The 23130-nt window shown below is 38.2% G+C and overlaps 1 protein-coding gene across 2 annotated transcripts in view; it reads right to left on the minus strand.

Moving 5' to 3' along the window:
- The window catches only part of PIEZO2 (piezo type mechanosensitive ion channel component 2), a 475806-nt gene that overhangs the window by 289882 nt on the left and 162794 nt on the right, over positions 1-23130 (minus strand). For both annotated transcript variants that reach the window (XM_030810771.1, XM_030810770.1), the window contains exon 3: positions 19319-19444. In XM_030810771.1, coding sequence (XP_030666631.1) covers positions 19319-19444 — 126 coding nt within the window. The remainder of the gene's footprint in view (positions 1-19318; positions 19445-23130) is intronic.

Raw genomic sequence — 23130 nt, forward strand, 5'->3', positions numbered from 1 at the left:
TCTAAAACATATTGTTTTAATACTCAATTATTTCCATTTAAACTCTAAAAAGTATTAAAAACATGAAGGGTGAGATATCCAATCCCCTCAAAAGTCATTTCTAGACACAGTGTATCATAACACCTTAGGCAACATTAAGAACAAATAGAGCTGCAGCAACTGCACTACTGTAGCCACAAAGACTTTTTTTTTTTTTTCTGAATGGGCGGGCACCTATTTTTACTTGATTGGTTTGTATAAATTAAATCTGTGTTTGAAGTTTTTTCCTGAGCTGATTACTCAGACTAAAAAAGTCCCCCAACCTTAATTTAAAAGTTACATTCTAGGTTTTCTCAAAAATCTTTTAAAATGAGTATTGGCTAAATGTCCTGCTGCAATCTTTGTAATCACCTCTCTTAGGGACCTTGGGAAAAATCACATAACTACTGTGTCTCTGTTTCCTTATTTCTAAATGAAAAGACTGGACTGTGTCATCTGAAATGTTCCATTTGGTGGAAGACTTCATTAGGAAACTGTGGTATGGCCGGGCGCGGTGGCTCACGCCTGTAATCCCAGGACTTTGGGAGGCCGAGGCGGGCGTATCACGAGGTCAGGAGATGGAGACCATCCTGGCTAACATGGTGAAAACCTGTCTCTACTAAAAATACAAAAAAAATTAGCTGGGCGTGGTGGCGGGCACCTGCAGTCCCAGCTACTCCGGAGGTTGAGGCAGGAGAATGGCGTTAACCTTGGAGGCGGAGCTTGCAGTGAGCCGAGATTGCGCCATTGCACTCCAGCCTGGGCGACAGAGGGAGACTCCACCAGAAAAAAAAAAAAAAGAAACTGTGGTATATACATACAATGGGATACTACTCTGCCATAAAAAGTAATGAATTAACAGCAATTGCAGTGACCTGCATGAGACTGGAGACTGTTATTCTAAGTGAAGTAACTCAGGAATGGAAAACCAAACATCGTATGTTCTTACTGACATGCGGGAGTTAAGCTGTGAGGACGCAAAGGCATAAGAATGATACAATGGACTTTGGGGACTTGGGGGGAAGTGTGGGAGGGGGCAAGGGACAAAAGACTACAAATATGGTGCAGTGTATACTGCTTGGGTGATGGGTGAACCAAAATCTCACAAATCACCACTAAATAACTTACTCATGTAGCCAAATACCACATGTATCCCAGTAACTTATGGAAAAATAAAATTAAAAACATAAAAATTTTAAAAAAAAGAAATTTCAAAGAGTCAGCTTATATGGAATATAGTGCTCAGGAGATTCTCATTTGTAATGCCACAGCCAGTTATGCTTTTAAGTTAGCAATAAATAAAGGCAGTTTTGCACTCTTTATTTATAGTGCTGGAAATCCAACTCCACAAAGAGAATTTGAGTTGAGTAAAAAAGGATTTTTTTTTCAAAAGTGATACAAGGCCACACTTATCTAACCTTAAGTGTTAAAGTCATTATAGCTAGATAGCTCCTATATTTAAGAGGAAACAAATTTAAACAAATAACAAAGAAATAGACACAAGGACTTTCCCTAGAGATCCATTAATGAAAACATCTCACAAGCATATGCATCAGCATGGAAGAGTGTTGGCTTTCCCTGGAGGGTGTGTATAAATTCAGGTGAACTGCTGCACTCCGTGGGCTCTGTGTAAAGCCATCCAGAAATGCACCACTGATTCTCGCAACGTTCACGGTTTTTTTTCCAAGCAGACTGTAATCAACTATATTAGCATGACAACAAATTCTTTATGTTGTGAGATTCTACTGATCCTCAAAACTGCCATTGAATTCGAATGATTTCCAGATGTTCTGTTCAATGAAAGAGTCTTAAAAATAATGCACAATGATGGTGATCCTAGGCTATACTGGCAACAGGTTAAATACACAGTCATAGCCCTTCTCCCATCCATTCTGCATCTCCCCTCCACTTGCCTGCAGCTTTTCCTGGGCACTCACGGCCCTCCCTCGGCTCCCCACAGCCTCATACTCACAACTGGTATTTTCCTTCCACACTTACTCAATTGTCCCTTAACACTCCTGTGAGGGGACAACCCTATAAGCCTGGGACCCCAGGAGCTGCACACAGGGCTCTCTCCTTGCTCCTCGCTGTGGGGTTCATGGCCAAGCTTCCTCCAGTTTCTGTAGGTGTGATGTTTCCCCAGCAACAGTCCCATCACTTCAGGTGACTTTATTTCATGTTGCTCTAGACCGGGCATTTTTGCCTCATTCAGCTGTGCTACATTGCCCCTCTTTCTTTGACTTTTCCTCTTACCAAGTACGAATTACTTTCCCCATAAACAAACTTTCAGTAGGCATCCTGAGACGCAGTATCATCTCAGTTTTTTAATTTGTAATTTCATCCCCAAGATAAATCCGTCATTTAACCTCTTTAAATGGAAGGGTCATGGCTGCTAAGGCCCTTTCCAGTGATCACATACTGTGAGCCCATGCTAGCAATGTGAGGGATGACTTTTCCCACTGCGCTATTTGTTCTAACAGCCCTGAAAGTTATATTCTGTCGTGAAATGCATACACCTCTATCATCTCATAAACTTTAAAAGATTAAAATTGGTCTGGGGCTATACATATACCCAGAATCATTCCTCCTGTCAAAATTAAATAGAAATATCTGGCCTGGTGTGGTGGCTCACGCCTGTAATCCCAGCACTTTGGGAGCCTGAGGTGGGTGGATCACGAAGTCAGGAGTTCAAGACCAGCCTAGCCAGCATGGTGAAACCCTGGCTCCACTAAAAATACAAAAATTAGCTGGGCATGGTGGCATCCTTCTGTAGTCCCAGCTACTTGGGAGGCTGAGGCAGGAGAATCTCTTGAACCTGGGAGGTGGAGGTTGCAGTGAGCCAAGATTGCGCCACTGCACTCCAGCTGGAGGACATAGTGAGACGTTGTCTCAAAAAAAAAAAAAAAAAAGAAATATTCTTAGAATCAGTTTGCTGTGAGATACTGGATAGCTCTTAAGACAGTGGCATTTACTCTCTGGACTAAAAGAAGCAACGTTTCTGTATCTCTGCCTAGGTATAATAGAAAAGTCTCACCAAATATATATCAAATTTAAGGTCAAGACATTGAATAGATGCATGACATCTGGAAAAAGTTTAAAAACATGGTTTTCCACATTAACCGGTTACATTAGATTACAATAAGAAAAAAAACTTAATTCACTTTCTGCATTAATCTTCTGTTTCTCCCAAATAGATGGCAGTACTTTTCCTACTGACTTAATTCATGGTAGAGTGAGAGACAAAGAGCACCTATAAATTAAGGTTAAACTGAGTCTTAAAACACATGGAATAATACTACCTTAACAAAAGCTATTTGTCAATGTTATAGTTTGGTATTGAGACACACATAGTTTATGCCTTACTCTGAAATGAAGACGACTGAGTATTTCCGTAGATGCTAAATTAGGCTGTTGTCTGCATTTTGAAGTCCTCCAAGACCTGTATTTTCCACTTGAATTTTGTCTTTTCAGACTTACTCAGAATCTTTTCCAAGTAGAACCTCAAGTTTCACAATAAAAAGGAATGTGGGAGGGGGGAGTAGAAAGTGGAGAAAGAGAAGGAGAAGAAACAGATGCATGAGAGAGACAGACTCTACAAGGTACCCAAGAAACCATCTTCCTGCCAGACCTCAAAGAAGGCTGCCTTGTGAATGAGTGAAGCTCATCTATGGGTATCAAAGGAAGAATTATTCAATCAACGATGATGGAAAAACAGCCATATGGGGAAAAAATCCACTTTTCAAAGTCTCTATACCAAATAATCTCCACATTAATTAAAGTGGTTAATTAAAGTGATTAATTAACCTCCACATTAATTAAAGTGATTAAACATTTTAAATTATAAACATGAGCAAAAATAGAGTACAATACGTATCAATTCTGAGTGTATAGCACTGAAGCAATAAGAAAAAATAGGGACAACGGATTATAAATTTTTTAAAATTCAGTGTAATAAAAATTAACAAAAATCAGTTCTTAAAAATCAACCTTGTAAAATATATTTGCAGAGAATAATATCAGCAGATATTCTACAGAATAAACACAAATAGTAAACACATTGAAAAATATTTATCTTCACTATTTCTAAAAAAGGATTCGGTTATTTAAAATCTACTAAATTAGCAAAAGCTTTACTGAAATGCTAATGAGACTTCAGTGAACACGGTATACTTTTTTTCTCCTTTGTTAAGGTGAAATTCACATATCAAACAATTAACCATTTGAAAGTAAGCAATTCAGTGCTATTTGCTCAAACTGATGGCAGTACTTGTTCACCAGGCCATGCAACTACCACCCTACTAGTTCCAGAACACCATCATCACTCTGGAGAAAGACTCCTACCCATTAAGTAATCATGCCCCATTCTACCCTACCCAGAGCCCTTGGCAACACCAATCTGCTTTCTATCCTTATGGATTTGCCTATTCTGGATAATTCATCTAAATGGAGTTATACAGTATGTGAACTTGGTGTCTGGCTCCTTCACTTAGCGTAATGTTTTCAAGGTTCCTCTATGTTATAGCATTCGCCAATACTTTAGTTTTATGGTTGAATAATATTCATATAATATATATATATATATATATATATATATATATATAATTTCATTCACCCTTGGATAGATATTTAGATTATTTCTACCTTTTGGCTAACATGAATAGTGCTGTTCTGAACATTTGTGAACAGGTATCTGTGTGAATATCTGTTTTCAATTCTTTTGTGTGTATACTGAGGAGTGAAATTGTTAGATCATGTGGCAGTTCTATGTTTAACTTTTTGAAGAACCACCAAACTGCTTTCCACAGTGGGTGTACAATTTTCATTCCCACCAGCAGAGAGCTCCAGTTTCTCCACATTCTTGTCAACACATGTTATTGTCAAGCTTTATTTTTTTGTCATTTGTTTTTTATTATAGCCATCTTATTGAGTGTAACACCGTATCTCATTGCAGTTTGGATTTGTACATCCGTAATGACTAATGATGTAGGGCATTTTTAATGTGTTTCTTGCTCATTTGTACACTGGAGTGAGGCTGTCAGTAAGGATTTCTCAGGCTCAAAGGGTTCAAAGGCTTGAAATATGATGGTGCTCTTTTAAAAAACATCTGTCTATCTATCTATCTTGGCTAGTGGTATTCTAAGAAGTACAAGCATGTTGATGAACAATATGGTACAGTCTGGAAAGAGTGAAAATAACGTCCAAATTCTTTGACCTTATAAATCCACTGTTATAAATTTATCCTAAGGAAATAAACAACAGATTTGTATGTGAAAATGCTCATAATATTGGATGACAAAAATCAAAACCACCCAAGGAAAGATTTGAAACATTTTTATCTGTCAACATGAGGAAAGACTATGGCAGAAATGAAGTATTTATAAAGACTATGTAGAAATGTAGAAACATGACACGGAGCAGTTAAGTGTTCTACTTTTCACCCAGGTTTGAAGACAATCATAGGAACACAGATGTAGGGAAATATAAGGTCCATGAGGGGAAGGATACTTGACTTTTTTTACCAAAGAATTTTAAAGCTAAAACAATGTCTGATACAGATTCCCGTAAATGTTTGCTCTGAACGGATAAAGAAATGGATGCAATAACAAATACAGAATGCCAATCATAATGTACATAAAATGTGAAAATATATATGCAAAAATGAAAGTATCCAACCAGGTCCCTTGTTGACACCTGGAGTTCAATCCAGACTCTCCTCCATCACGCTGGAGTTCATCAGCTCCTGTTTCAGGAAGGTATAGTCCTTCACCAGCTCCTCAAGCCAGAAATCTGGGCATCGTTTTAGGTCTTTCCTCCTTCCTAATAGCCCACTCCTAAGCCATTCATTCTCCAAACTCTCGACTCTTCCTTAATATCTCTCCACCATCTTCAGTTCTCTGCTACATCATCACCACCCTAGCTAAAGCTGTCATTCCTTCTGGATGGATTAGTGCCACAGCTGGCACAACAGTTTCCTGCTGCCAATCTTCTCCACTGTCAATCCCTCTTCCACACAGATGGCCAGAGTGCATTGTTTCATAACACAAATCTTTACATTTATCTCTCCTTTATAAAAGCTGTTAAATTATTTCTATTGCCCATAAGATAAACCCACCTTTCTTGTTGTAGTTTCCACTAGGAGCCCGCAATATTGAGTGCAGATTGAATCACTGGAGTAGCTTTTATTTTTTTAATTTAATTTTAATTATTTTTTATTTCTATAGGTTTTTGGGAAACAGATGTTGTTTGGTTACATGAATAAGTTCTTTAGTGGTGACTTTTGAGACTTTGGTTCACCCATCACCCGAGCAGTGTACACTGTACCCAATGTGTTGTCTTTTATCCCTCACCCACCTCCTGCCTTTTCCCCCAAGTCCCCAAAGTCCATTGTATCATTCTTATACCTTTGTTTTCTCATAGCTTAGCTCCCACTTATGAGTGAGAACATACAATGTTTGGTTTCCCATTCCCGAGTTACTTCATTTAGAAGAATGATCTCCAGTTCTATCCAGGTTGCTGCAAATGCCATTATTTGGTTCTTTTTTATGGCTGAGTAGTATTCCATGATACATGTATATATACCACATTTTCTCTGGTTTTTTTTTTTTTTTTTTTGAGATGGAGTTTCACTCTGTCACCCAGGCTGGAGTGCAGTGGTGCGATCTCGGCTCACTGCAACCTCCGCCTCCCAGGTTCAAGCAATTCACCTGCCTCAGCCTCCTGAGTAGCTGGGATTACAGGCACATGCCACAATGCCCAGCTCATTTTTTGTATTTTCAGTAGAGATGGGATTTCCCCATGTTAGACAGGTTGGTCTCAATCTCCCGACCTCGTGATCCACCTGCCTCGGCCTCCCAAAGTGCTGGGATTACAGGTGTGAGCCACCACACCCAGCCTATATATCACATTTTCTTTATCCACTCATGGATTGATGAGCATTTGGGCTGGTTCCATATTTTTTGCAATTACAAATTGTGCTCCTATAAACATGTGTGTGCAAGTATTTTTTTCATATAATGACTTCTTTTCCTCTAGGTAGGCACCAAGGGGTGGGATTGCTGGATCCAATGGTAGTTCTACTTTTAGCTCTTTAAGGAATCTCCACACTGTTTTCCACAGTGGTTGTACTAGTTTACATTCCCATCAACAGTGTAAAAGTGTTTCCTTTTTACCACATCCATGCCAACATCTATTTTTTTTTTATTATGGCCATTGTTGTAGGAGAGAAGTGGTATCGCACTGTGGTTTTGATTTGCATTTCACTGATAATTAGCCATGTTGAGCATTTTTTCATATGTTTGTTGGCCATTTGTATATCTTCTTTTGAGAACTGTCTATTCATGTCCTTAGCCCACTTTTTAAATCAGATTCTTTGTTTCCTTACTGATTTGTTTGAGTTCCTTATAGATTTTGGATATTAGTCTTTTGTCAGATGTATAGATTGTGGAGATTTTCTCCCACTCTGTGGGTTGTCTGTTTACTCTGCTGATTATTATTATTATTATTATTATTATTATTATTATTATGCTGTACAGAAGCTTTTTAGTTTAATGAAGTCCCATCTACTTATCTTCGTTTTTGTTACATTTGCTTTTGGGTTCCTGGTCATGAAGTCTTTGCCAATGGCTAGAAGGGTTTTTCCAATGTTATCTTCTAGAATTTTTATGGCTTCAGGTCTTAGATTTAAGTCTTTGATCCATTTTGAGTTGATTTTTGTATAAGGTAAGAGATGAGAATCCAGTTTCATTCTTCTATCTGTGGCTTGCCAATTATCCCAGCACCATTTGTCACATACGGTGTCCTTTCCTCACTTTATGTTCTTGTTTGCTTTATCAAAGATCAGTTAGCTGTTAAGCATTTGGCTTTATTTCTGGGTTCTCTAGTCTATTCCATTAGTCTATGTGCCTATTTTTATACCAGTACCATGCTGTTTTGATGACTATGGTCTTATAGTATAGTTTGAAGTCAGGTAATGTGATGCCTCCAGATTTGTTCTTTTTGGTTAGTCTTGCTTTTGCTACGTGGATACTTTTTGGTTCCATGTGAATTTTAGGAATGTTCTCTAGTTGTGTGAAGAATGATGGTGGTATGTTGATGGGAAGTGCTGGACTTCAGCAATCAAATCTTACTCTATGGTGTTACTTCTTAACAATAGTTTGGGGTTCTTCAAGAGTTTTGTCCATTTATAAAATAAGAGATTATATACAAAATAAAAGTGCAAGGTAAAGAAAAAATATTTAAAAAAAAATTATCAATAATGTGATACACATTTGCAAAGAAAATACTTTTTTTCAAAAAATAAATGTTAAATCAACATGCAAAACAGTTGTTTATAATGTATTATAATACTTTTATATTAATGTTTGATATAATATTAATGTTTTTATAAGCTCATATTCTGCAACATGAATCACCATGAAATGTTTAAATGTCTCTCAAGTGAATGTAAGGCACAAATTATATTAGCAACCGCTTTGCCAAGCTTCTAGATGCCTAAATTATATTCTCAATACTCAAAATCAAGAAGAATTGTCTAAATCCAAACTCCTGATTATAGGAAAAAATGTTTTTTATTTATAAATCCACCTACCTAAGCCCTAAAATATACATCAATTTTGTAAGTCTGAAAAATAACTAAGCTTATGTCATACAACTAATATTTTCTAGAATGTCATGACTATGCTTAGTCCAATTCTGCTGCTTTCAAATGCCTTTGAAATGTCCTTCCATATTCCCAAAATTTGAAAACATACAGTTATAGCTTTACGTTGTTCGTCTATAATTTTGAGGTTGAGTTTACTTCCATACCACACAGACTTGCCTTAGTGCTTTTATTGTAAATAATTTACACTAGAAATGCTGCATTGTGAAGCTGAGGCTAGAGAATTTGTTATTTAAGCAAACCAAATCAATCCCAAATCATTTTAAACTTCCTGCTCTGTGATTTGTCTTACAGCAAGGACTGGTCGGTGTGGTGGGGAGCAGACGGGCGTGAAGATCATGACTCCCTGTTACTCATCTGGGGGCTCTTCCGCCCTCACCTTTTTTTTTTTTTTTTTTTTTTTGAGACGGAGTCTCGCTCTGTCGCCCAGGCTGGAGTGCAGTGGCGCAATCTCGGCTCACTGCAAGCTCCGCCTCCTGGGTTCACGCCATTCTCCTGCCTCAGCCTCTCCGAGTAGCTGGGACTACAGGCGCCCGCCACCACGCCCGGCTAATTTTTTTGTATTTTTAGTAGAGACGGGGTTTCACTGTGGTCTCGATCTCCTGACCTCGTGATCCGCCCGCCTCGGCCTCCCAAAGTGCTGGGATTACAAGCGTGACCCACTGCGCCCGACCCTGCCCTCACTTCTTATTGAGGCCTCCTTGTTAAAGCACAGTCCCATGCCTCCTTTTCTTCTCTTTCCTTCCTTGCCACTTCTAACTCTAGCTTTCTCATTTATGGTTTTCTGTCTTAATTTTCCCAAATCCAAATAGAAATCCAAATTTTTTTTGCAAAGGAAATAAATACCAAGTAACTTTATTTGATAAATAATTTCTAAAGAGAAATAAAACATGTCATTCTAATATTTCTTCATGAATTAAAAAGACGAGAAGTGGGAACAGCTATCTGAGCAGGATTTGGGGTATGCACCTGTAGGAGAGGAGTGAGGGGACAGAGCTCCTGGCCAAGAGAGGGCATGGGTGCACTTAGCCGCTCTCCTCAATTGTTTACTTACAGGTCCAGCAGGTGAGGACACCACCGAGAATCGGTCACAAAACAAAGCAAGAGAGTCATCAAATTTTGTCTTTGCCATACTTATATTTCCACCTTTTTGGCTGCTATTAATTCATTTATTCATTCTTCAATTGTTGGGCAGTATGCTATACATCAGCCACTCTGGTCGGTGCTCAGGTTACAAAAATAAATGAAACATGAGAGGTTCTACGCTTAATTTGATCATATTCTAATGGGAGAACATATAAAATCAGTGATTATCACTCAACATTAAAAGTTTAATGACTGATACTCTGGGTATTTGGGAGCCCAAAGACTTCTGACCCCATCTACCTGGGGGTATCAACTCGGGTTATCTGGAGGAAGTGGCCAGTATTGAAGAATGGACCTGGCAGAGGACTGGCAGTGTGTGTAAAGACATTCTCCCAGGGGAATAACATGGGCCAAGGCGTGGCCAGGCAGTAGAAAGCTTATTGGAATTGGCAACGGGAGGGAGGAGATGACAACCATGGGGTAGGGAGAAATACAGAAATACAGCTTTCCTGCAGCTCTTCGCCTGTTTAGATGAGCCCATTGCCCTACATGCACACGGGTGCCCAGGGCCCCAGCACCCTCCATGGGTGACCCTGGATGCTATCACTATATTTCTTCCTTTTTTTCACAACTTAATTCGTCTGTTTTTGTTAAGTCTCTTTATCTGCAAATGAGTAAAATATCAAGGAACTAGCAGTACTATAATGCAGAATCAAGACATTATAAATATGCCTGGAACATAATGGGAAATTATACATGGAAGATGTTATTATTACTGATTTAGAGCAAAACTTAGAACCAAAAAGATGTTTCACACACACACACACACACACACACGGCTGGGTGTGAGATGCGGTGAGTCAGGGGAAAGAGGAAGGAAACGAAGACTTGTTAGAGTGCTTGATCCATGCCAGGAACTCTAGAAATTTTGCCCTATTACGGGAAGAGATAAAGGTGATATAAGGTAGGGAAGGAAGCTCTGTGTACGAGCAGAATCAAAATGCTAAATCAAAGATGGGAGCATATCTGCTTTTAGAGAAACATAAATAGGGTTTCACAAGAAACAGATCTATGTTTCAGGTCAGAAAAGCTCTACATTAATCCACAATACGGCAATTTCCACCGATGGGAAGGACAGTTACCAGAACAAGGAAAGTCACTGCCCCTTGATGTTTGGCATTAATCAGGCCCTGGTGACTCCCCATGACCAGACACTGATGCTATCTTACCACTCAGCCATGGAACATTGACCAACAAGCTTGGCAAATACAAGAGGATAAGGGACTCAAGAGGCATCTGGAAAAATACTGATGTGGCATCAAAGCCATCTTCAAAATTTTGAAAAACTGCTGTGTAGAGAATGGATTAGACTACCTATGTGTAATTCTGGGAACAGCCTCAGGATCTAGAATCTCAGGGCGACACACACTTCAGGGAAGTAAATTTCTGAACACCAAGAGTCATCCAGTACATTCTTGTTATTTACTGTTTTATTTATATCTTTAGGAAAAACATCTCCAATTTCCTCAGACTTTAAAAATACAGATTAAAACCATCTTAGACCAGGAGACCTTGGTTATTAACAAGTTGACACAAGGCTATGACAGGACCCACTTGGAGGAGGTGGTAGGGACGGCGGGCTCAAGGAGGCTGGGAAAACATATCCCCAATGATGAATGCGCACCCAGCTCCTAAGCAATGCAGTTCCGACTGTCCCCATGACTCACTCGTAAGGGTGAAGGTATTCCTAAAGGCCAATATCATTTACAAAGTCAAGCATATACAGTCACTTCCGGCCATTCATACTTTAACCAGAGTTAGTATATTAGATTAACTATCCTCTCACCCGGCACAGCCTCCAAAATTTATGTATCCTAATCATATCTATTCCTCAAAATCTAATTAACCAAAGTCCAATTCTGCATAAAATTTTCCCTAGCACACGTATGAGGGTGCAGGGTGTACTGGAAAGAGTACAGACTGTGTAGTCCAGGAGACCTGAATTTAATTCCGGCTCTGTTACTCAGTAATGAGCAGCCTAAGGCGAGGCACTTTTTGCCTCTGGGACTCACTTTCCCCACCAGTAATACGATAGTGAAAGCCAACACTTTTAAGAGATATGGTAAGAATTAGATAACAACGGCAGCCGGGTGTGGTGGCTCACACCTGTGATCCCAGCACTTTGGGAGGCCAAGGTGGGCAGATCACTTGAGGTCAAGAGTTTGAGATCAGCCTGGCCAACATGGTGAAACCCCATCTCTCCTAAAAATACACCCAGACTGGGTGACACAGCGAGACTCCTTCTCAAAAAAAAAAAAAAAAAAAGGTAATAACAGCAGAGTGTTACTTTAGTTTACACGAAAATGTTAGTTCAATTTCCTCCTAACTCTTCCATCATGTTCCTCTTTCTTCTAAAGTTCTACAATGTAGAAAAGGTAATAAATAGTGAATAATATATTTATTATCTATTACTCTGAGCTGGAGGTCATGGGAGCAGATGACAAGCTTTCAGGTAGATGCCGGAATGAGAAAAGGGCCATAAAATATTCAGAAGGCCAGGCCAGGCCCAAGGCTGCAGCGGTGGGGCAGGTGGAGTGACAGACTGCGGTGGAGAGGCTGCTGAGAAGGTGAAAAATTCTGGAAGGAAAACTGAGGGTCACTAAAGACACACATCACTGATGCTGCCTTCCACCCAGTGCCATTTAGCCCATTTATTTGGGGTTCTAACCACATGGAGTAGAGTAGGTACAAACCCCAATATAACAGCATTGGCAAGAAACTGAAAAAGACTATCATAGAGAATGATTTGGTACCATGCAGGTTCTGTAATTTCCAAATTTCATCCATGTGACTGTACATAATTTGGAGACAGGATTTTGTTTGGAGTTGTCTCTATTACCTTGTAGTAGTGTATGACCTTGGGCAAGAATTAGGACTTCTCTAATAACAGCAACAACAAGAACAACAGCTTGTACTATTTGACCACTTACAATGGGTCAAGCACAGTCCCAAGGGCATGGCCTATATTAACTCGAACCTCACAACAACCTATGAGATGATAGCTGTTATCTTCATTTGACAGTTGAGGAAACTGAGGCACAGAGATATGCGACTAGCTCACAGTCACCCAAGATCCTAAATTTTCTCATATATTAAATAGCATAAAACTTGTCATGAAAAATATTTATCAGGATAAAATGAGATCTTCTATTTGAAAACTGCTGCATAAAGTAAGCATCCCTATCTATTACTAAAGGTGAATCAAAATATCGACATGGCATTGGCCTAAGGGTTGTTCATACGGATGGATGTCATGCAGTGCCGCCACTCAGCTCGCCTTCGTGCCTGTGTCTAGCTTTTGGCAGTAAAAACAATGTGTATTCATTACTCTAAGAGCGTTGACTCCATCAGATATTGGGCTACAAAAGTTCTCTTTCAGCAATGCTTCCATCCAGAGTCTACTGATCATAAATGTGTCTTTGCCCACTATGCAGAGCTGCAGGCTCCATCTAGGTCAGCATGTGTCTCCGTGAGTCAGTGCCTCAACTACCAGGGGTGGAAGGAAATAGAACTTAAGGCAAAGGTCTCCTATACGTGATCAGAAGGTATATATATGATCCACATACTTTTCAGAGAAATTAGACAATGGCATCCTGTGGCCAGAAGTAAAGTTATAGCTTGGACCAGTTTTTTAAATCGTTGTATTGAGTGGCAACGTCTGCTTTCAGGAAGCTGGCCCGAGGAGAGAAGAGGGCTGTGTGTGGTACCTGAATGAGTTAGGGAATGGAAAGAGAAGGGGACGGGGCAAGGTGAGGAACCCAAGCCGCCTCACTGATCAGCTATCAGAAGAAAGCAGGCAGCCAAGAGTGGTTTCAAAAAATGACTCAGAACATGAAGGGTGTGAGTTTGCGTTTATGTATTTTGTCTCCCATTTCGTACTTATTAGCTCTTTTCTCCATGGTACTGTCTCAAATATGAAAAATTAACATCCAGAATTTCATATGTATGAGAATGGAATTATTTGTATGAGGATGGATCCACCAGGTGATTCTGCAGATCTAGGGTCCATCTCCAATTAGCACAACTAATGAAGCATGGGGTGAAGTTTACAGCTTTGTGTGCCAAGGGATGAGTCAGCACTTGTACTGGCAAGCAGAGTATACACAGCAGCGGCTCACTCTGTAGTCCTCCCCACAGTCGTCGGGATGGGAGGATAAACTGCCAGGCTGGGTCTGTCCCTCAGTCTTCTTGTTGTAGGCCAACGCTTGATACCTTGATTCTTGGCACTGGGAGCCTTGTGTGTTTCAAGGATAGAAGCACGACAGGAAAAAACACTATTGAGGCCCATCCTAATTTCTTGGTCGGTGGGCTTCTGGACCAAGTTTCATGTGCTTGTAGAAAGAGAAAAGATGAAACTCTAGATGCCCTTCCTCCCACAGGGGGAAAGAGCAATGCATCTGAGGGGGCTAACCTTTGGGGGAAGCTGAATCCAACCAGGAATGCTGCCATTGAAAATATTCAGTTAATTATAAGGACAAATAACCAAGCAAAGAAAATCATGGACTAAGCACCAGAAACGCTAATTTTAGCCCTTTGAAAATAGATTTGTCCAAAGTCCTAGGAACCACAGTGGAGGAAACAATCTTACACACATGATGAAGAAGGAGCTCCATAAAGATGGGGGAAGAATGGAAAGCCAGACAGATCCCTGCTCAGACTCCAGCTGAGACATGCAATGGCTTCATGCAACTCTTTTGCCCTCTAGAGCCCGTTTCTTCATTGCAATCCCTAACTCAGCACTATCTGCAGGTTGGGCACTGCGTTTATACAGAAAAAGGGCAGCCTCTTGGAGAAAAGAGACTACACAAAGGCATAGCCCTCCATGGGCAAGGCTTGGCCAGGAGACCAGCCTCTTGATGTAAATCAAAGGAATTCACTGCTTGCCGCTGGATAGAGCCTGAGGAAGGAATCTCCTGGCTCAGCTCCTCCTCAGGCTGGGGCCTGCACACAGAGCACAGGGGTCCAGCTGCACAGCCCTGTCCACCCTGAGGACTTGTTTAGAGAATGAATAGGACAAAGCTTGGATACAGAGAGTGCCTAACTTAAAGAATAGCAAAGCCCACCTGGAACAAGAAAGGAAGGAGTCATTAATTAAAAAAGGAATTGAATAATCCCTAGGGTCTCATGGTTCATAGATGCTCTATAAACAGGAGATATTATCACCACAAATTTTCCTTATAAAGTTTCTAACTCAAAAGTTTCTTTCAATCAATAGCATGCTTTAAGCACAGCACAAGAATCCAGACCGGCCTTCAAATTTCATTAACATTGCCACACATCTAACACGGAGTCAAACAAACTACATCTATGTAATCTGTAATGACATAATTGAAACCGGGTTTACATTTATTTAAGTAGGATAGTTTTGGTGGAATGAAAATATTTTAGTAAGCGGCACAACATATGTTTGAGCAAAATTTACAGAGGTGTCCCCTGCCCCCATGGACTCCTCACTTACCTATAAGAACACTGTTTTTGAAATGAGGGGAAAAAAAAAAAGGCAGAAGCGAGTGGTGTTAAGTTTCAGTTCTGCACAACGGCACCTTTAACAGACCTGCCAACTAGTCAAAATCTAAATAGGGTAGTTTGAAAAAATCTTTATTACTGCCAGTTAATATTCACAGGACTCTGGAGGAACAAGAACTTTCAATGACTCAATATTTATAAATGCTACTGTTGTCCCACCAAAACTTATGTCAGATTCCTAAGAGATGCTGGGACCTTTTGCAATAATGAGGGTGAGGGTATGCGTTTTAAATGGGGGAAAGAAGTTGTTAGGAAAACAAAATTAAACACTTATAAATAAGCACTTGGTGGTCTTGAATTTGAATACTACTTGAATATGATTGGGTAACCTGACTTATCTGGGTTTTAATTTTAATTTACCAATGTCTTGAACATACAGAAAACATTCAAAATGTACAACACTGATGACCAAGACAGCTTTTGTCTTTTTATTTGAATTTTTGCTATGTTATCTATACAGATGCCAAAAAAGGATAAACTTCAAATTTGGGATATCGAAATAACTGAGTTTGTGTTTACATCTCTGATGGTATAATCATAACTCCAAATGCTTGAGAAACAATAACATTAGTGAAGTGAAGTCAATTCTAAATTAAAAGTCAGTGTTTCCATTACCCACACTAACAGTATTTTCAGTTTATATAACTTGATCATTAAAAAGCGCTCTGGGCTGAAAACCTGGTCTGTGTCAATCTTGGACTAAACTAGTTTGCAAAGCTCTGAAGTTTGTTTGTTCTTCTCTTTTATCCTTTTTCAAGAATATATTAATTTTAAATGCTACACATAAAACTAAACTAAAAAAATCTATAACACCTGATGAGCCAATGCGATTACAGGCATCACTAGTTTTTCAGAAGAAATTTATGATTTCTATAAACCCACCTTCAAGGTTCCTATGGCTGGAAGTAAAAAACTCAAGTTTTTCTTTTTTCACTCAATCTTTCACATACCCTTCTCTATTGGTTACTTCATCAAAAATACTGGAACTTGAAATTGGAACTATAAACTTTTGTAGAAATAAACTTCAAATTGGAATTTAACTTTATGGAAATAAAGTTTACTATTATGACTTCTATTAAATTGACTCATAACTGAGTAGAGCTTTCATCTGGGGATAGCAAAAAAAAGGAAAGGGAAGATGTTATGTTAGATGCTGACATGTTCAAACTATATTGCAATATAGGATGACTGCAGAGGGCATTTGTGTATGAATAAAAACTGTCTTTGACAGAGACATGGAAATATCAAAGCCCATATATTTAGGAGCGAGGTTAGGAGAGGCAGACCTAGCTCCTTAGTATTGGTTGGGCAAGGAAGGCCTAGAAAGAGGCAGGTCAAGAGGCCAGCTGTAACTACACTTGAGATGGCTGCCTCCCTTCACCACTGGGAAATACAGACTTCTTCATGGTACTAGTTGAGGTCCCACCTGAAGTGTCCAGGTATTGTGAATTTTTGCCTGGGAGGAAGGAGCCAAAGCAAGAACAAATGTGTGTGTGTGTGTGTGTGTGTGTGTTTGTGTAAGCTTGCCTGTCTGTCTATACTCTGTGGAGAACATAGAGTAACTGCAGTTATAAATGCAGAGAAAAGAATGTTGTTTTAGCATATCATATTTTTATTTTGACATTTGTAGAATTATGGAAAATCATCAATTTGAAATAGAAACACTTAGACTCTGTGAGTCAGAAGAGATCATGAATTTCACTTCCACCCTCCAGCCACCTTCCTATATTACTCAGCAACCTAAATTTTTTTGCAGACATGAGTAAGTTTTATATATATATATGTATACTCAAAATTTAAAAATCTGATAAGTTGTGATGCATCCTATAATGAAATATTTCTAGTGATGAAGAACTCATCATTTTTGAAAAAGAACACCTTTAGTTATAAGATTCTTCCTTATGGTCCTAGAGTGCCTTATTAAGAAATATCCAAGGGATTTTTGGTTAATAAGCACTGTATCATATAAGATAATAATACTATTAACATTATGGCTGCTAACATCTCTATTAAGTCCAAAAAGATGTGAACCTGGTGAAATATAATAAATGCTCTTTATCAAGATAACATAACCAAAGTACGCTTATTTAAACACTGTGTTTCATCAAGACTTTAATAATGGGATAACATGTGGTTTTTCATCAAACATTAAAACGCATTTTAACAATTGAATATTATACAGCCAAGAAAAGGGTTAAAGTATTGATAAATGCTACAACATTGACAAATCTTGAAAACTTTATCCTAAATTAAGGAAGTCATATACAAAAGTCATAGATTGTATAATTGCATATAGATAAAATGTCCAGAATAGACAAATCTAATAAAGACAGAAAGTAGGTTAGTGGTTGCCTAGAGATGGCTGGGAAAGGAATGAGAAATAACTATTCATGGGCATGAAGTTTCCTTTGGGGGTGATGATAGTGTTTTGGAATTAGACAGTGGTGATAGCTGCACAACCTTTGAATATACTAAAAACTGCTGAACTGTGGCTGGGTGTGGTGGCTCACGCCTGTAATCCCAGCACTTTGGGAGGCCGAGGCAGGCGGATCACAAGGTCAGGAGATTGAGACCATCCTGGCTAACACGGTGAAACCCTGTCTCTACTAAAAAATACAAAAAATAAAATAAAATAAATAGCTGGGCATGGTGGCAGGCACCTGTAGTCCCAGCTACTCAGGAGGCTGAGGCAGGAGAATGGCGTGAACCCGGGAGGCAGAGCTTGCAGTGAGCTGAGATTGTGCCACTGCACTCCAGCCTGGGTGACAGAGTGAGATTCCGTCTCAAAAAAAAAAACAAAAACAAACAAACAAACAAAAAACTGCTGAACTGTATATTTTAAATGGGTGAATTTTATGGTGTGTGAATTATATTTCAATTTTTAAAAAACAGCATACCTTAAAAATAGATCTTAAAAATTCATCTTGATAGGCATTGTTATCAAAGGAACTCTGAAATCAATAAAATGGCTGGAATGAACACTAACTTTAGCTCTCTATCTAACAGTTATGCAGTGAGGGATAATAGTTTATGTATATAAATTTTACTAAAGGATTCCTCACTGTATTTAAATTAATACTCTGATCCGTGAAGAATTTTGATTTCCTTTTTACTTTACAGAGAAGAGCAGGTTTGCTTGTACTTGTGCTTGTGAAAGGTCAGGAAATTTCAAACCCACAAACGGGTTCTTCAAAGAAAAACTGACAAGTTAAAACTGTTATTACAGTCTATTTCAAATATCTCAGGGTTTCTTTAGTTTAACTGAAAACATATGAATTGCTTTCACCTACTTGACTGCTTCTGTTTTTTCAAGTAACAATCACACACCCTGCAAAAACTGAAGCATGATTTATTCAATGACAGGTAAATTTTCAAATGATAATGCTATCTAGATAAAACATGTATACTGACTCTTTCAGATCATAACTTCAAAATATAAGAGGCTTAAGAGATACTGTTTCCCTATAAATACTAATAAAAAAACCTTCCAATTCAAAAAAGAAACTACATGTGTCATTACATTTTTCCCATAAAAACATGAGAAATCTTAACATTGTACTTTATAATAGGATTAATGTCATTGTCATGTAATTTCATATAATATTATTCAACTTTTATATTCTATTCATCACGTTAGAAATTGTACCTTTTTTTTTTTTACTCGCTGTAATGAAAGCTCCAAGGGCTGTCTGTAACTCTTGAATTTTAGGTTAAGCTCAATGAAAATGTCTTACATGCAGATAGGGGGTGATCTCCAATACATGTTGAAGAGTCATTAATAAACTTAATTTCATGATCCAATTTTCCATGGCAAAGCTTCTTTATATATATTTACACTGCATTGCCAAAGACCAAAAATTTCCATGAATTTTATAATTTAATTATTGCATAGATTTCTATGTGTGTGATGACACACAGCTTTATTATGCACGTATATAACACAATAAAAGAAAACACCATAATACTCACAGTTGTAGCCAGGTGCAATACGATGTTGAGCTTCAAGGCTCACCAACGTGATGTGGAAAATGATGTGCAGCAACAGGAAGGAAAGACTGATGAAGCACAGAGACTTTAATAACCGTCCCGTATGTCCTAAGGGATGAAAAGTGCAGAGACTGTGAGAGAGCTTAAGATGAAACACACTGGTGCTGTCTTTTGTACATGTTTCTGTATAACCTATTAGATAGACCAACTCAAAAGTATATGGAATGTAGTAATTATCATCTTAATTATTAGTCTATAGTTAAATGGTATCATATTCTCTTTGTAACACCAAATATTTGGGTTTATATTTATTAAAAATTCACTGTAAAAGAAAGATAATTTCCTATTTATCATATGACACATTATAGTGGAACTACAAAAAGGTCCTGGTCCAAAAATTTTATAAGGAAGTGCTGCCAACTTTGAAGGGACAGATAACTCCTGTCTTAGAAAAATAATTCTGGGAAGTAGAAAAGGAAGAAAAGTTATCTAAAACATTTTATGAAGTTACAGTAACTTTAATTTCAAAATCAAATAAGGCTAGAAAAGAAAAGAAAATTATAACCCCATATTACTCATAACATAGATATGAGTTATTTTTTAAAAATGTGTTAACCAACTGAAATAGCATAGAAAAAATATAATACATAGGCTAAGGTTTATTGCAGAAAAACCCTAAAAGTGTAGTTAACATTAACAAAGCAATGAGTATAATTCACACACTAGTGGGTTGCTATCACGGTTTTCTCAATGGGTACCAAAGAAATGTTTCATAAAGTTCAAAATCTAGTTATAATTTTTAAAAACATAAAAAAAAGGAATGGAAGGAAACATCCTTAAAGGATTTATAACAAAACAAACATCCTGTTGATAGTGGAATTTTAGACATAGTCCCACCAGTATCAGAGAATGATCGAGGACACTTGATATGAATTCCACTAACGTATCACTGGACGTACTGGTCAATGCCATAAGATAAGAGATACAATGAAGAGTGTTAACGAGAATTATTTGCAGGTAATATGATCAAATGCAATTATTTTCAGATTATATATCATCATCAATAGAGGATGCCAAACTAAATCCATGACCAACTATCAGAATGTAAGAATTTAGAAAATGATTCAGACACAAAATCATCTTACAAAAATGAAAATACCTCTTCATTAACAATAATCAAAAAGAAATAAGATGCAATTTTATTAGCAAAAAAATTGTAAAGGTTTTGTCAATGTGTCAATTTGGCTAGGCTGTAAGTCACAGTTATTTAATCAAATACAAATCTAGGCACTGCTATGAGTTTACAGATGTCATGAAAGTCCATAATCAAAGAGGTTAACTAAGGGAGACTATCCTCCATAACCTGGGAAGGCGTGATTCAATCCACTGGAAGGCCTGAAAACTAGTCGGAGGTGTGTGTGTAAGTGAGAGAGAAGAAACTGTCACTTGTGGAGAGTAACTTTACCCTGTGCCCATGATGTTCTCTTCCTGACAGCCTGCACTACTGACTGTGAACTTCCTTGGCCAGCTTATATATCAATTGTGTAAGCTAATTCCTTGTAATAAATCATAGGGAAACATAAATCATATATATGTGTGTATATATGTATATATTATATATTAAAACACCTGTGGATACTGCTACACTTCTTGGACCTTGACTGATAATTTTTTTAAAAGTGTTATGTCATAGTTTCATTTACAGTTTTTTTGTTCTTTCATGGTGACATATAAAATAATGTCATCTTAAGTAACATAATAGATATGAAATCCATAAAATATTAGCAAAATAGATTCATTAATATATGAAAAAGATAATATATTGTATCTAAGTTGGGTTTAATCCCAAAAATGCAAGATTGTTTTAACTTAAGAAATCAATTAATGTAATTCACCATATTAGCAGATTAAAAGAGAAATAGCATTTGATCTTCTACCTATGTGAAGAAAAGGGCTCTGAAGAAAATTCACCATCCAGGCATGATAATACTCATGGCTGACTAAGAATAGAAGAGAATCTCTTTAACCTAGTGTGATGGTTAATACTGAGTGTCAACTTGATTGGATTGAAGGATTCAAAGTATTGTTCCTGAGCGTGTCTGTGAGAGTGTTGCCGAAGGAGATTAACATTTGAGTCAGTGGACTGGGAGAGGCAGACCAACCCTCAATCTGGGTGGGCACCATTTAATCAGCTGCCAACGTGGCTAGGATAAAAGCAGGCAGAGGAACGTGGAAGGACTAGACTGGCTAAGTCTTCTGGCCTCCATCTTTCTCCCATGCTGGATGCTTCCTGCCCTCGAACATCAGTCTCCAAGTTCTGCAGCTTTTGGACTCTTGGACCCATAACAGCAGTTTGCCAGGGGCATTGGGCCTTCAAGGCTGCACTGTCAGCTTCCCTACTTTTGAGGGTTTGAGACTCGGACTTCCTTACTCCAAGCCCACAATCCAAATACCTTCTATCAGGCCCCACTTCTAGCATTGGGGATCAAATTTCAACATGAGATTTGATGAGATGTCAAACATCCAAACTGCATCCGTGCGCATATTTGTCTTGTTCTTGGTTTCAAAGAGTAAGCTTTCAAGAGTTCTATTATGCAAAATTTTGCAGCAGCTTTTTGCTTATTTGTTTGTAAACATCCATTACTAGGTGTATTAGGGTTCTCTAGAGGGACAGGACTAATAAGATAGATGTATATATCAAAGGGAGTTTATTAAGGAGTATTGACTCACACAGTCACAAGGTGATAAAAGTATTTAAGAATTAACCTAAAAAAGAATGCTTAAGACCGTTATTGACAAAATTGTAAAAAAAAATAGAAAAACAATAGGTATAAATAAGTGAAGAGATCTGTTATATTCATGAATGAGATGACTCAATATGATAAAAATGTCAATTTCCCCCAAATTTAGTCCTAAAATTCAATACAGTTTAAAATAAAGTGCCAGTAGAAACTTTTACACCTTCAACACGTATATTTAAAAATATATAAGAAAAGAATGCTTTGAAGATTTCAACATACATTTTAAAAATACATTTGGAAAAATAAGACTCTGAATTGCCATGTCAATTTTGAAACTTTGAAGAATAAGATCAAAAGTGGGTGAGGTTGGTATATCATAGCAGATATTAAAATATGCTATAAAACCATGTTGATTTATTTTTTTGAGACAGGGTCTCACTCTGTCACCCAGGCTGGAGTGAGGTGGCACGATGTTGGCTTACTGCAAACTCTACCTCCCAGGTTCAAGCGATTCTTGTGCCTCAGCCTTCCGAGTAGCTGGGATTACAGGCATGCACCACCAAACATGACTAATTTTTCTATTTTTGGTAGAGATGGGGTTTTGCCATGTTGGTCAGGCTGGTCTCGAACTCCTGACCTCAAGTGATCTGCCTGCCTCAGCCTCCAAAGTGCTGGGATTACAGGCATGAGCCACCGTGCCTGGCCAAAATCATAAATTTAAATGAACAGAAACTTAGATTCCTTAGGGAGAGGAAAAGAAGTCAATTGGAATACAATATATTGCTCAGAAACATACCAGTTTATTTATATTAACTTGATAAATGTCAAAGTCAACTCTACAAATTGAGAGGAAAAAGGACAGAAATGGTATCAGCAAGATGGCAGAATGGGAAGTTTTGGCTCTCATTTCCACAGAAACACCAATACTGGCAACCACTCATGGACAGGAATATTTTTGTGTGAGCCCCAGAGTCTGGCTGAGTTTCCAGCTCTACTGTGGAACAAAAAACCCAAGAGTAAAAATATTAAACAGGATAAGCAGTTTCACTTTAC

The sequence above is a fragment of the Nomascus leucogenys genome, chromosome 4 (genome assembly GCF_006542625.1).
Source record: "Nomascus leucogenys isolate Asia chromosome 4, Asia_NLE_v1, whole genome shotgun sequence".
NCBI lineage: Eukaryota > Metazoa > Chordata > Mammalia > Primates > Hylobatidae > Nomascus > Nomascus leucogenys.